General features: G+C 37.7%; 1 protein-coding gene across 1 annotated transcript in view; it reads left to right on the top strand.

Annotated features, from left to right (window-relative positions):
- The window catches only part of LOC114052190 (ATP-binding cassette sub-family A member 3-like), a 193544-nt gene that overhangs the window by 101515 nt on the left and 78553 nt on the right, over positions 1-13476 (top strand). Inside the window, exons 18-19 of the mRNA XM_027874667.1 lie at positions 9872-10079; positions 12514-12817. Coding sequence (XP_027730468.1) covers positions 9872-10079; positions 12514-12817 — 512 coding nt within the window. The remainder of the gene's footprint in view (positions 1-9871; positions 10080-12513; positions 12818-13476) is intronic.

Here is a 13476-nt window from a genome sequence, read left to right as displayed (position 1 = left end):
GCATTCAGTGACACTGGCCTTCTAGCTTATCTACAAACAAGACCCTCCATCTCTCAACTCCAGGCATTTTTCTGGCTATCACCTGAGCCTGGAACACTCTCCCTCCTCAACTTCACTTACTGTCTTTCCTGGCTTCTTTTAGTCCCAACTAAAATCCCATTTTTCACTGGAAGCTTTCCCCACCCCCTCTTAATTCTTGTGCCTTCCCTCTGCCAATTAGCTTATTTGCATATATTTGTTTGTATGCTGCCTCCCCAATTAAGTTATGAGACTTCCTGAGGATAAGAACTGTCTTTTGCCTCTTTTTCTATCCCCAGTGCCTGGCATATAGTAGGCACTTCATAAATGTTTAATTGATTGATCAGACCTATTAGAACCAGAATACAAAGTGAAAATAAAAAGAATCCACCAATCACTCTCTTGGGGGGAAAAAAACTCAAAAAGGAGAAGCCCCAGTAGTATCATAACCAATATCCAGAGCTCTATATCAAAAAAATACTTCAAGAAGGCAGTAAAGAAAGAATTCACATATCAAGAAACCACAGTCAATCTCTAGCAACATAGTATAAATGAGAGGAGATATGGGATATAATATTCCAAAAGGCAAAAGATATGATCTTATGACCAAGAATAACAACCTGTAGAGATGAACATAATCCTACAGGAGAGGGAATGGACCTTTAGTAGAATAGAAAAATTTCCAGAATTCCTGATAAAAATAGCAGAGTTGAGCAGGAATGTTGAAATGGACAGACAATACTCAAGAGAAAACTAGAAAGTTAAATTTATTTGAGCAATGGGAAGGGATATATAATTGAGAGCTGACATATTAATACAGAGAGAAGAAACAAGTGTCCTGTCAGAATTTTAATGTATTCAAATGGCATTGAGGGAGTTAAATAAAAACAGAGGACCTGGGAGTGGATTAGTTCTGTTCTGAGAGTTTTTAAGATGGAAAAAAAGAAGAAGAAAGGTAAAAGGAATACAGTAGTTTAGGAAAGAGAAAGAAGGTAATGGAACTTAACTATTTCTTATAATTGAGGGTGCATGAGAACATTATATCAGTATGAATGGAAGAATGAAAAAACAAGCAGGTGTTAGATGAACTTATGTGAACTGGACAAAGGAGGGTCAAACACAGAGTTAGTGTAGAATATATCATAAATTCTATAGGCAAACAGGTAGAAATAGAGTATTAAGGAAGAGAATAATACTGTAGAAGAAATAGTTTCAAGCAAAAACAAAAATACTTTCTGATGTGGAAGTGGACGTTCAAAGAAAAGAAAATATCTGGAAACTGAAGGGAGTCCCCATTGTTGGTGAATGGCTGAACAAATTGTGGCATGTTAACATAATGAAATATTACTGTGGAGAGGCAGAGGAAAGATGATGGAGTAAACAGTATAGCAAGCTTTCTACCCTTCCCTCTCCCCCCCAAAAAAACTTCTCCAAACACACCTAGACAGATCAAATCCTGATGGAGAAATACAAGAAAAAAGTCATATAAGTCATTTTTCCAACCCAGGTTGGCATAGGAAACAGACAGACAGGTCTGTGGATGCTTAGGATGCAGTTTAGTCTGGAGCAGCTATAGATGGAGCACTCTGGAGTTAGGAGAAGCTGTGCACTGGTGCAAAAGGGTGTCCGACATCATATGTGGTCAACCCCATACCAATGCAAGGGCATTGTAGGGAGTGAGAATAGTTACCATATGGCAGCTGTGTCAACTACTACACAATTTTAAGTCATAGATCTTGGGCAGATTGAAGAAAGGGACCTTGTCAAGGGGGTGGCTTTCCAAGATAGGTGCACCACAGGCCCTAGTCTGTGAAGAGCAAATTCAGAAGCAAACAGCAATGTTGTGGCTCAGATCCCAAAAACAGAGAAGGGTCTCAAGTTTAACTTATAGCTCAGTCAAAATGATGCAGTAGTTTTAGGGCAGGAATCCAAAACCAAAGAGAGAATCTATAGTTTTGTGCTTTAGAAGAAGCAGAATTTCTCAGTGGCTGAGTCAAGCAGCAATCTACTGTTGCTCAGACCAAAAAACCTATGTAAAAAATTTGCAGAACTCAGAGCAAGGGTGCAAAAATTAGACTTTGCCCTAAAATAAGCCACTTTTGGAACACTGAAAGCTTTTAGTCACTAACCTGAGTTGTCCCTGAGATACTGGAATAACACAACCTTTGGTATACCAAAAAAAGCAGCAAATGGGCCTGCCCAAACCTTCTCTCCAGAAATACAGAACCTAGCTCTGACATCAGATTGGGAATTAGGAAATAGGCTGGAATAATGAGCAAATTAAAAAAAAAAAGAATTTCATCCTAAAAAGCTACTATGGTAACAGGGATGCTCATTATATAAACCTGGAAGAAGAGAATGATTCCAAAATTTCTAATTTTATGCAGGTACACAGCTTCTCCCTAGGTGCTAGAGTGCTTCACACTGGTCTCCTGCTCTGGTCCTGTCCCCAGTGTCTGCAGACTTCTCTGTCTCCATATGCTTGCCTGGGCTGGACAAAGGACTCACTGTGACTTTTTCTGGATTTCTCTATCAGAATTTGGAGGAGCTTAATTTCATTGCTTCCTTTTACTCCACTATATTGGCTTTACCTCCAAAGCAAGAGTTAAAAAAAAAAAGTTTTTATAAATGGAATTGAGAGTATTTGAGGAAAAAATGGAAGAGAAGTATATGTGTGTGTGTGTGTGTGTGAGAGAGAGAGCGAGAGAGAGAGAGAGAGAGCGCACTGTGGAAGAAAGAATCAGAAAGGGAATTAGTAGCTTGTCATAAGAGGTACAAAACTTTGCCCAAACAACAAACTCTCTGAAAATGGAATGGACCATAAAGAAGCCAATGATTTCATGATACAACAAGAAATATTAAAACAAAGTCAAAAGACCGAAAAAAATAGAAGAAAATGTCAAGTATTTCATAGCAAAAACCACTGACCTACAAAACCGATTGAGAAGAAAAAATTTTAAGAATCATTGGACTATCTGAATGCCATAACCAAAACAAGAGCCCTACACATGAACAAAACCAATTCAGCTAAAGTTAGAAGAGAAGCACGTAAATGAAAAAAAATATTTATAGTAAGTTTCTCTGATAAAGGTTTCATTTCTCAAACATAAAGAGAACTGATTGAAATTTAGAAGGATAAGAGCCATTCCCCAATTAATAAAATTGGTCCAGAGATATGAAAAGGCAGTTTTCAGAAGATGAAATCCAAGCTATTAAAAGCCATATAAAGAAAATACTCCAAATCACTGATACCTAGAACAAAGCAAATCAAATCAACTCTGATGTTACATCAGGTTGACAAGGTGGAGAACAAAAGGAAAATGACAAATGTTGGGAAATAGTCATATGCACTTTGGGTGGAGCTATGAACTGATCTATCCATTCTGGAAAGCAATTTGGAACTATACCCAAGAAGTTACCAAAACTCTGCATACAATTGATCCAGCAATACCACCACTAGGTTTACCTCCAAAGAAATCAAAGGAAGAAGAGGAAAAAGGACCCATATGTACAAAAATATTTTAACAGTTCTTATTGTGTTGGGAAAGAATTAGAAATTGAGGGGGTACCCATTAATTGGGGAATGGTTGAACAAAATATGGCAAATGAATATGATAAAATACAGTTGGGGCTGTAAGAAATCAAATAGTAAACATTAAGCTCCTACTATGTGCCAGACATGTTTGTATCCCCAGATGCTGGGGATAAAAAAAGAGGATGGTTTCAGTAAATGTGAGAAGACACATGAAATGATGCAGTGCGGAGGGCAGAAGCCACCAAATAATTTGTGCAATAACAATATTTTAAATACAAACAACTTGGAAAGTCTCAGAAACTCTGATCAACACAATCAGAAACCTTAGATACAAGCCAATCACTTGACTATATATATTTGTTACAAGAGTTTTGTTTTATTTCTTTTTCTAGGTGGTAGAAGAGAAAAATGGATTTTCATTTATTGAAAAGAAAATTAATATTTTTTAAAAAATATAAAGGCTTAGTGAGCTGCCTATAGCACTGAGAGGTTTACAACTCTTAAAATTAATTATACGGAATATAAAGGAAACTGAGGACAAAGTTACCAAATCATCTATGATTTAATTTGCAAAGCTAACATTTGCATATCAGATCAGATCATCTGACTCTTCAGAAATCAGAGACAAGGAGTGATATACAGAGTTGGGTTTAAAAAGAAGAATAAAAAAAAAAAGACAGAACCTTGTTTTGAACATAATTCAATTGGACAAGGCAGGTCGCCTGACTAGTTAGCTTCTGCCAGCCTTTCTTAATCCTCTTCAGAAGTCCTTTCCTTATACATGGTATCTTTTGAAACAAGAAAATGTACTGGGAAAGAGGAACTTATGGTCAATAGTTAACAATCAACACCCTGTTTTCCCACTTAGAAGATTGCATTACTTAACTTAGACTCTAGCTCAAGAAAAAAAAAAGCAGCTTATCCACTAGGGAACTTAACCTCTGGTTAACCTTTCTCCAGCTGCCAGAAAGGGGAACTTAGCCTCTGGTCAACACCCCTTTCTGCTAGAAACTTAGGGGAATTTAGCCTTTAAAAAGAGTAATCCTATAATTATTTTATTATGTCTCATTCTAAATGATCTGTTACTAAATGATAAACTCTTCTCAATCTATCTATTCATTAACTTTATAGATAACCTAAACTTAGGAGACTATCTATGTTAGCCATTCCCAAATTGATGGCCATCACCTCAATTTTCAATTCTTTGCCACCACAAAAAGATAAATAAATACTTTTGTGCACATAGGTCCTTTTTCCTTTTCTTTGATCTCTTTGGGATACAGACCAAGTATTGCTACGTGAAAGGATATGTACAGTTTTATAGCCCTTTGAATACAGTTCCAAATTGTTCTCCAGAATAGTTAGACCTGTTCACAACTCTACCAACACTGCATTAACATACCTATTTTCCCACATCCCCTCCAGCCTTTGTTATTTTCCTTTTCCGTCATGTTAGCCAATCTAATAGGTATGAGGTGATGTACCTCAGAATTATTTTAATTTGCATTTCTCTAATCAATAGTGATTTTGAACATTTTTTCATGTGACTGTTGATAACTTTGATTTCTTCTTCTGAAATCTGCTTGCTCATATTGTTTGAACATTCATTTATCAATTGGAGAATGGCTCTTATTTTTGTAAATTTGGCTCAGTTCCCTATATATTTAAGAAATGAGGCATTTATCAGGTCCACATAGAGAAATGATGGATTAGTACAGATTGAAGCATATTTTATTTCTTTCTGGACATGACTAATGTGGAAATTTGATTTGCATAACTATACATATTCACTACAGATTTATTTTTCTTTGCTTTTCGATGAGTGGGAGAGAGGGAGGAGGGAGAAAAATAAAACTGAAAATAAAATAATTGTTAAATGAGTATATTTAAAGCAACAATTATAACAATAACAGCAATTATAGCTGGTATTTATATAGCAAAGCCCTTTCATATGTCATATCATTTGATCCTCACAAAAATCCTGTGAAGCAGGTGCTTTTATTATCTTCATTTTGCAGATGGAAAACTGAGGCCAAGAGAAATTAAGTGACTTGCTTAGGGTCCCACAGCTTGTGTCTAAAGCAAGAAAGTAAAAAGTTAGCGGAGTAAATGAGGCTAAAATTGTTAACAAGGGAGATTATAACAACCTGGTCCCTCAGGATGGAGCATCAGCAAATCCATCTTCCTGCATCTGACCTCACTTCTTTTTTATCTACTTATATATAGAACTGCCAAATAAATATTCCTCAAGCATAGATCTGACTATATTACTCTCCTACTAAAGAAACTCTAGTTGCTGCCCATTACCTCTAGGATAAAATATAAACTCTCAATTTTTGCATTTAAAATCCTTCCCAATTTTGCTCCAGCTTTCTAAGCTCCCTTTCATGAATACTATGCTTCAGGCAAACTGGCCTATTTGCTGTTCACTGTTAATACATTCCATTTTCTACTCCCTGACTTTTTTTTTTCATTACAGCTCAGAAGTCATTTCTTTAGCTACACTTAATATTTTTCCCAATTACATGTAAAAACATTTTTTAATATTTGTTTTTTTTTAATTTTGAGTTCCAAATTCTCTCCCTGTCTTTCACCTCTCCCCCTCAAGCAATTATGGGTTATACGTGTGCACTCATGCGCAACACATTTCCATATTAGTCATATTGTGAAAGAAAACATAGACCAAAAAAAAAATAGTATGCTTCAATCTGCATTCAAACTCCATCAGTTTTTTCTCTAGAGATGGATAGCATTTTTAAGTCCTTAAGAATTGTCTTGAATCATTGTATCACTAAGAATAGGTAAGTCATTCACAGTTAATCATGGTACAATATTGCTGTTACTGTGTATGGTGTTCTCCTAGTTCTGTTCACTTCACTTTGTATCAATTCATATAAATCTTTCCAGGTTTTTCTGAAAGCATCCTGCTCATCATTTCTTATGGCACAATAGTATTTCATCACAATCACATACCTCAATTTGTTCATTCATTCCCCAATTGATGGGCTTTCCCTCAATTTCCAATTCTTTGCCACTACAAAAAGCCACTCCCTGGCTTTTTCCCAGGCTGTCCTTCCACAGCCTAGAATGATATCCCCTTCACCTCCGCCTCTTGGAACCACTAGCCCCCTTCATGGCTCAGCTCCATTGGTCTTTTCTGATTCTTCCAGTTATTAGTGTTTCTGTCCTTAAAAATCACTTTGTATTTGTTATATGTATAATTTGTACATTTATTTATTTTTCATATGTCACTTCCCCCTCCATCCAGAATGTAATCTTCTTGAGGTTAGGAAATAATTTGTTGTTTGTTTTTTTTTTCCTTGTATCCCTGGTGCATAACACAGTGCCTGGCACATAATAGGTTTATTGATTAGTTAGTTGTGATAGAATGTAAGCCCCTTGACAGCAGGGATTATTTCATTCTTTATAATTGTATCCCCAGCATCTAGCACAGCACTTAATACTTCTTACCAGGCTGTACCCAGGACTTCACCTCTTCATCCTAGAAGATCACTTCAGCCCTGGAATTTGCTTCTCTGAAGTACCCCACCAGAACCTCCATTTAAAGATTCCTGGGCCAGCTGTCTTTTCATGTCTCACCAGGCTGCATTCTGAACTTTAACATACCTTCCTCTCCCCTTACCTGTTCAGCTTCCTTATTTGTGTCATCTTTCCCATTAGAATATAAGTTCCTTGAGGATGGAAACTGTCTTTTGTTTGCTTATATTCGCATTCTAGCACTTAGCCCAGTGCCTGGCACAGAGGATAAATGCTTGTTGACTTACTGACATTTAATAAATGCTTGTCAATTGAGTAATTGAGATAGAGCATAAATGGAAATTTTTCACACCTCTCAAAGAGCACAAGAGAGCTTAAAAGGTAAAAGCCTAGTCATGGATATGGTCCATGGATATATGGCCTGGACTGTTTGCTGAAGGGGAATATCTATCTCTCACTCTCTATCTCTCTCTCTCACCCTCTCACCCACACACACACACACACACACACACACACGCACACACACACATTAATGAAATACAATATAAAATCAGTGAGGTACAGAGGAACTGGGGATTTAAAGAAAAAAAATTTCAAGCAAGCAAGGTGCAGATATGTATGTAGGTATGTATGTATATGAGCACAGACTAAATGAGAGCACTTCCTTGCAGTGGCAAGTTCCTTGTTAAAATTAGAAAAATATGGGGCAGCTAGGTGGCACAGTGCATAGAGCACCGGCCTTGAAGTCAGGAGGACCTGAGTTCAAATCTGGCCTCAGACCAAACACTTGACACTTACTAGCTGTGTGACCCTGGGCAAGTCACTTAACCCCAATTGCCAAAAAAAAAAAAAAAGAAAAAGAAAAGAAAAATGAAAAAAATAAAATAAAATCAGAAAAATGTGAACTTTGAATAGTTTTTATCTATTCAGTTCAAGGACTTTCCTTTATATTACTTTGAAATACAAGTATAGAAGTAGATGGATGAGATGATCTAGGCACAGGGCTTAGCAGGTTAGTTGGGAATAGTGGGAAGTCATGGGGATAAGAGGAAATCAGGAATACTGGAGAAGATGGCATTGAAGTCCTTGTTTGACTTGTCATACTTGGCTACAGGGAGAAGAACTAGAAACATGAGTTGAAAGGAACAGAGTTAAATTTAAGCTTATAGAGGGGATTTCTGGTCAGGCATGGGTTAATCTAAATATCTTCTGATATCCCTTCCAACTGAAATTCAGTGATTCCATGATTGTGAGGGATTGTCTGATGTTGGCTACGTGCCACGTGGGGGTTGTGGCAAGATGGGGCAGGGACAAGATATTAGGAAGTAACCGGAGCTTACACTCCCGAGGCAGAGGGCTGTGCCATGTGGAGTTGTGGTGAATTGGGATAGGAACTGGATACGGGGAAGTAATCAGAGCTCACGCTCCCGAGGCAGGGGGCTGTGCCATGTGGAGTTGTGGTGAACTGGGGTAGGAACAGGATACGGGGAAGTAGCCAAAGCATGTGCCCCTGAGGCAGGGGGCTGTGCCACGTGGGAGTGGGACGGCAGAGAACGAGCTCCCTTTGTCTAGTCCTCTCCCAGGGTGCAGCGCAAACCCCAGACGTCTCCTTCCTGTATCCAGGCCTAGCTTCCTGTGTCACGTACTCTCCCTTTGTGCAGCGCTAACCCCAGACGTCTCCTTCCTGTATCCGGGCCTAGCTCCCTTTGTCTAGTCCTCTCCCTAGGTACAGCGCTAACCCCAGATGTCTCCTTCTGGTATCCGGGCCTAGCTTCCTTTGTCACGTCCTCTCCCTTGCCAAGACATCCCCTTCCGGTATCTGATCCTACAATCATTCACTGGTAGGCGGGCTGAGGAGGAGGGGCTAGGAAGGTATATAAAGGCGGTAGGGATTGGAGCTCACGCTCTCTTGCTCTTGCTTTCCTGCTTGGCCTTGCTGTGATGGCCTCTGAATAAAGTTTGAGTGCGTGCACCTCCCGATCGGCTCGTCTTTATGTTTATCTGGGTGGGCTCCGAAGACTGGTAAGTATGACTTTGGCAGCCTGCTCCTGTTAGAAGGAGAGTGCACGGCGCAACCGGCACACATGATAGAATTCTCCATGGAAAGGAAATTGTCAGTAGACTAAGTTGTATTAAGCTTAAGTTATTAAAGATATACGTGAAGGTGGAAACAAAGTTCAGCTAGTAAAATTCTTCATTATTTGTGGAGTTTACTTTTTCTTGTTTTGTTGTTCTTTATAACCTGTGTCAATTCCATTCCTGCAGGATTGCTGAAACAAATTCTTCCCATTTGACTTCATCCTTTTTGTTCTTGAATAATGGACTTAATTTTTTATAGCTAGATGAAAGATCAGAAAGCACAAAAGCACTTTTATAGCAATGGATAGTCGATTAAAAAATCAGGGATAATATAATATAAAACTTTATAATTATCTTTACTAGTCTCTTGACTTTGTAGTATGTAAATGATTTTAAGACCTATCATACATGCTCCTCAGAAATCTTTTAAGCACTTTCACGAACTTTAGAACCACTATACATCCCTAAGTAAGATTTTTGTCCTACAAAATGTAACTGGATTTTCAATTTCCTATAAGTTTGACTGCAGAGGTCATTTCTAATTATATATTTTGCAGATATGCCCATATTTCTCAGTAATTAGAAAGTTTTCCTGTTTTGATGTGTTGAAAAATGATCCCTCTTTATTTCTGCTGTATGCCTTACTAAGGGTACTATTTAGTGTTTTATCAGTTACCTTGACAGCCTCCCAAAGACAAGTAACTTTCAGCTCCAGCTAAAGTGAAATGCTTTTTGGTACAGGGTTGGTAAGATGGTGGATTCCAAGATGGATCTCCAAGCCATCCAACTGTCTGCCTCGAATAAAGAGTTCCTGAGACAGGCCAGCAGAATGTCTTTAGAAGGAGATGACATGGGTATTTATCTTAGTGACAGTGATGAAGACGATAGCAAACAAGATGTCAAGCAGCACCATGAGCACCACTACCACTCTGTCAAATTCAATACAGGGGTAAGCAATCTTGCTTGAAACTGTAAGCCTGGAAGATTTGGTTAGCAAGCAAGGTACATGTTTTGATTTCAGTATTTGAACTAAAAAGTTAGAAATATCATCAATGGAATATTCAGCCAGATTTAGGATATATTGACTGTTCTGTGCTATTCAAGTAACTTTGTGATGCAGAGGCTATACCACAGTAAGTTATTACAAGGAAAACTTTGGAAAATACTATATTTGCTGTTCTTACTAGTGTCATCATTCTGGGTCATATATTTTTGCTTTAAAATGTGATTTTTCAACTCTGTCACCCAAGAATTTGGTTGCTAGTTCTTCCAGAGTTTAGTAAGCAATTTTGAGTTAGCTAAAGTGATTTCATGCTAATTAAACATATGGGATACTGTGTTTATTAATTTACATGTTGAATTTTAACTTTTACATCTCTATAGGCTAGTATATTACTTCCCCAAAAAGGAAAGCTTCTTTGGGGCAACAAGCTAAAATTAATAGTTACATTATTTATTAGGAACTCAGAGAAAGTTAAATTGGGCAGTTTTAAGATAAATTTCTATTTCAAATTAATTAGAATTTTTATTTCAATTTTCATTTTATTGGCATCCTCTGATGCATGTGCAGGTTGACATGTGAAATGATTATTAATGGCATGGTCATCAGGACTGAGAAAACAGGTATACCAAAATATATATGTTGGTTGGAAAAATCATCCTTCCCTTTATTTTAACTGCCATTTCTCCTGGATGCCTGAACTTCTAGAACTCTGAGATGCAAGAGTTATTTGCATACTACCCTTATACTTAGTAAACTCCAGTGGCACCCTGACATCTCCAGGATCAAATATAAAATCCACTTTTGGTGTTCAAAGCCCTTCATAACCTAGCCCCATCCTACCTTAACAGTCTTCTTACATCTTATTCCATATACTCTTTGATCCATTAATGTTGACCTTCTTGATGTTCACAAACAAAACACTCTATGTCTCAACTTCAGGCATTTTCTCTTGCTGTCCCCTATGCTCTTCCTCCTCTTCTCTATCTCCTGAATTCCCTGGCTTCCTTCAAGTCTCTCTGTTAGCAGTGGTGTCAAATAGAAAGGAGGACCATTAATTGGTACATAAAGATCCTTGCAGGCTGCATATTGACTCAGTTTTAAAATATATTTTAATTATGTTGTTAAATATTTCCCAATTACCTTTTAATCTGGTTTGGGCAATTCTTGGAGTATTGTGGGCAAAAGGTTTGACACCTCTGTTCTACAAGAAATCTTTCTGAACTGTTCTTAATCCTCTTTTAATTACTTCATACTTGTCTTGCATCTAGTTCCTTTGTACATATTTGTTTGTTTGTTGTCTCCCTTATTAGATTGTGAGCTTTTTGAGAGCCATGACTGCCTTTTGCCTCTTTTTGTATCTCCAGAACTTTAGCCCAGTGCCTGGCACCTAGTAGGTACTTAATAAATGTTTTCTGACTGAGTCTTGATTTCAATATAATTGTTTTCCCTTGTCATTTTATGTATTTTAGTTTATAAATTTAAAAATATTCTTCTGAGAAGGGGTCCACAGACTTCACCAAACCATTAGAGGGGTCCATGATACAAAAAAAAAAAAAAAGATTAAGAACCCTTGTTTTTAAGTTATAACTTTTTTTTAGTTTGGGCATGGTGTTCTAGATAAATAGAGCTAAGAATGTTTGAACTAGGAAGGACTTTATAAGTCCCTGAATCTCCCTCTCTGACTTTGTAAATAGGGAGAGTAAGGTCTAGAGAGGTGATTTGCCCCTAGGACACATAGTTAGTTAAGGTAAAGATAAAGTTAGAAGTCAGGCCTCCTGACTCCCAGGCCAGGGCTTTTTCTGTCTCCACACACTGCACCATTTGCATGTGGTAAAAACAGACAAGGGAAGTTGGCACTTCCAGGTTTTGTGGGAATTATTCATTTGTGCAATATAACAACTATGCTTATATGAGAGATTTTGTTCTTCATAATGCATAAAGATATTCAATGTATGTTCAGGGGGAATTCTTGTCCTTGTTTTGAGAGGTTGTTTTTTTTTTTTAGTCTTGTGAGTTTGTGATAAATGGTGATTTCAGAAATCAATCTTTCTTTCATCAAATATTTTTGTAAACATAAGCAGAAACTTTTTAGTGTAGTCTGCTTATTCTGATTATCTCTGCTACATTACTTGTGTTGGCCAAGGCACTCTGTTCAGGAATACCTCTTTATTCTTTATTCTTTGTTCTTTAACTACTATTAAACTACAGTCATATTGTAAGCTACAAAGAGTTTCAGTGTAAATATCCTGCAGCTGAGTATGTTTCAAGGGGTATTCCTATAGCATTTGAGTTCAACAGGATGATCCCTGAGGTCTATTCTAACTCTCAAATTCTATGATTCAGTAACCATTATAATACTTTATTTCTCTCTGCTTTTTAGATTTATCTCTACAGCCAGCAGTTCTATGCCATGTTAGTGAAGAGGGCTACGTTCAGTGTGCGTAATTGGAAGTTAATACTTCTGCAAATTTTGGTACTTCTGACATTCACTGCCATACTTCTGAGAGCCATCACCTTCTATTCAGAAGTGCGAGATGACCCTAAATTAGAGATGAGTTTGCAACAATATGGCCAAACCATTGTGCCTTACTCTATTTCTGGAAATACTGATCTGAGTCGGCAACTCAGAGAACATATTAAAGTTTTGCTAGAGGATGAGAGACAAGTGCCCCAGATGGTGAAAGGTAAGGGTCACATATAGTGGGAGGACTTTCTGATTGACTGGTTCCTCCAAGACCTTCCAATTTAAGGAGGAGATTCAGCCCAAAATGTCTTCATCCCTATCTAGGCTGCACTGCTGAGTCATCTCCATAGGACTTCCTCTGCCTGGTGCCCCGAACCAAGTACCTACTCTCCCCACAACCCTTTCAGTTCCCTTTCCCCACTAGAATTTAAGCTCTTTGAGGGCAGGAACTTTCTGCTTCTGTTTGTATTGCCACACTTAACACAGTGCCTGTCACATAGTAAGCATTTAATAAATGCTTGATGTCTAACAGTTCAATTCATTAATATATTTAGTAAGCAGCTGCTATATGAAAGACATTGTGCTAAGAATCTCACAATGTAGTATTGTGCACAATCTTACAGTTTGTAGCACTGAGTACAGTGCTTCAGCTTCCTGGATTGAGTCTTTAGATGGTAGTGAGCTAAAGGCTGCATGGCCATGTTTCTTAGGGTCAGCTCATTTTGAAATCACAACTCCCCAAGTTCTCATTGGGAATTAACCTTTCTGTTGGGCTTATTCAAAGTGTTTATGATTCTGTATTTTTTTTTCTTGAAATAAAGTCTAAACTGCTTCCATAGGAAGGTAATCAAGATAAAAATGATAAGGCAACTCCAGTTA

The sequence above is a fragment of the Vombatus ursinus genome, unplaced genomic scaffold (genome assembly GCF_900497805.2).
Source record: "Vombatus ursinus unplaced genomic scaffold, bare-nosed wombat genome assembly UNPS02014807.1, whole genome shotgun sequence".
NCBI classification, from domain to species: Eukaryota; Metazoa; Chordata; class Mammalia; order Diprotodontia; family Vombatidae; genus Vombatus; species Vombatus ursinus.
This window is presented reverse-complemented; position numbering and strand designations above follow the sequence as displayed.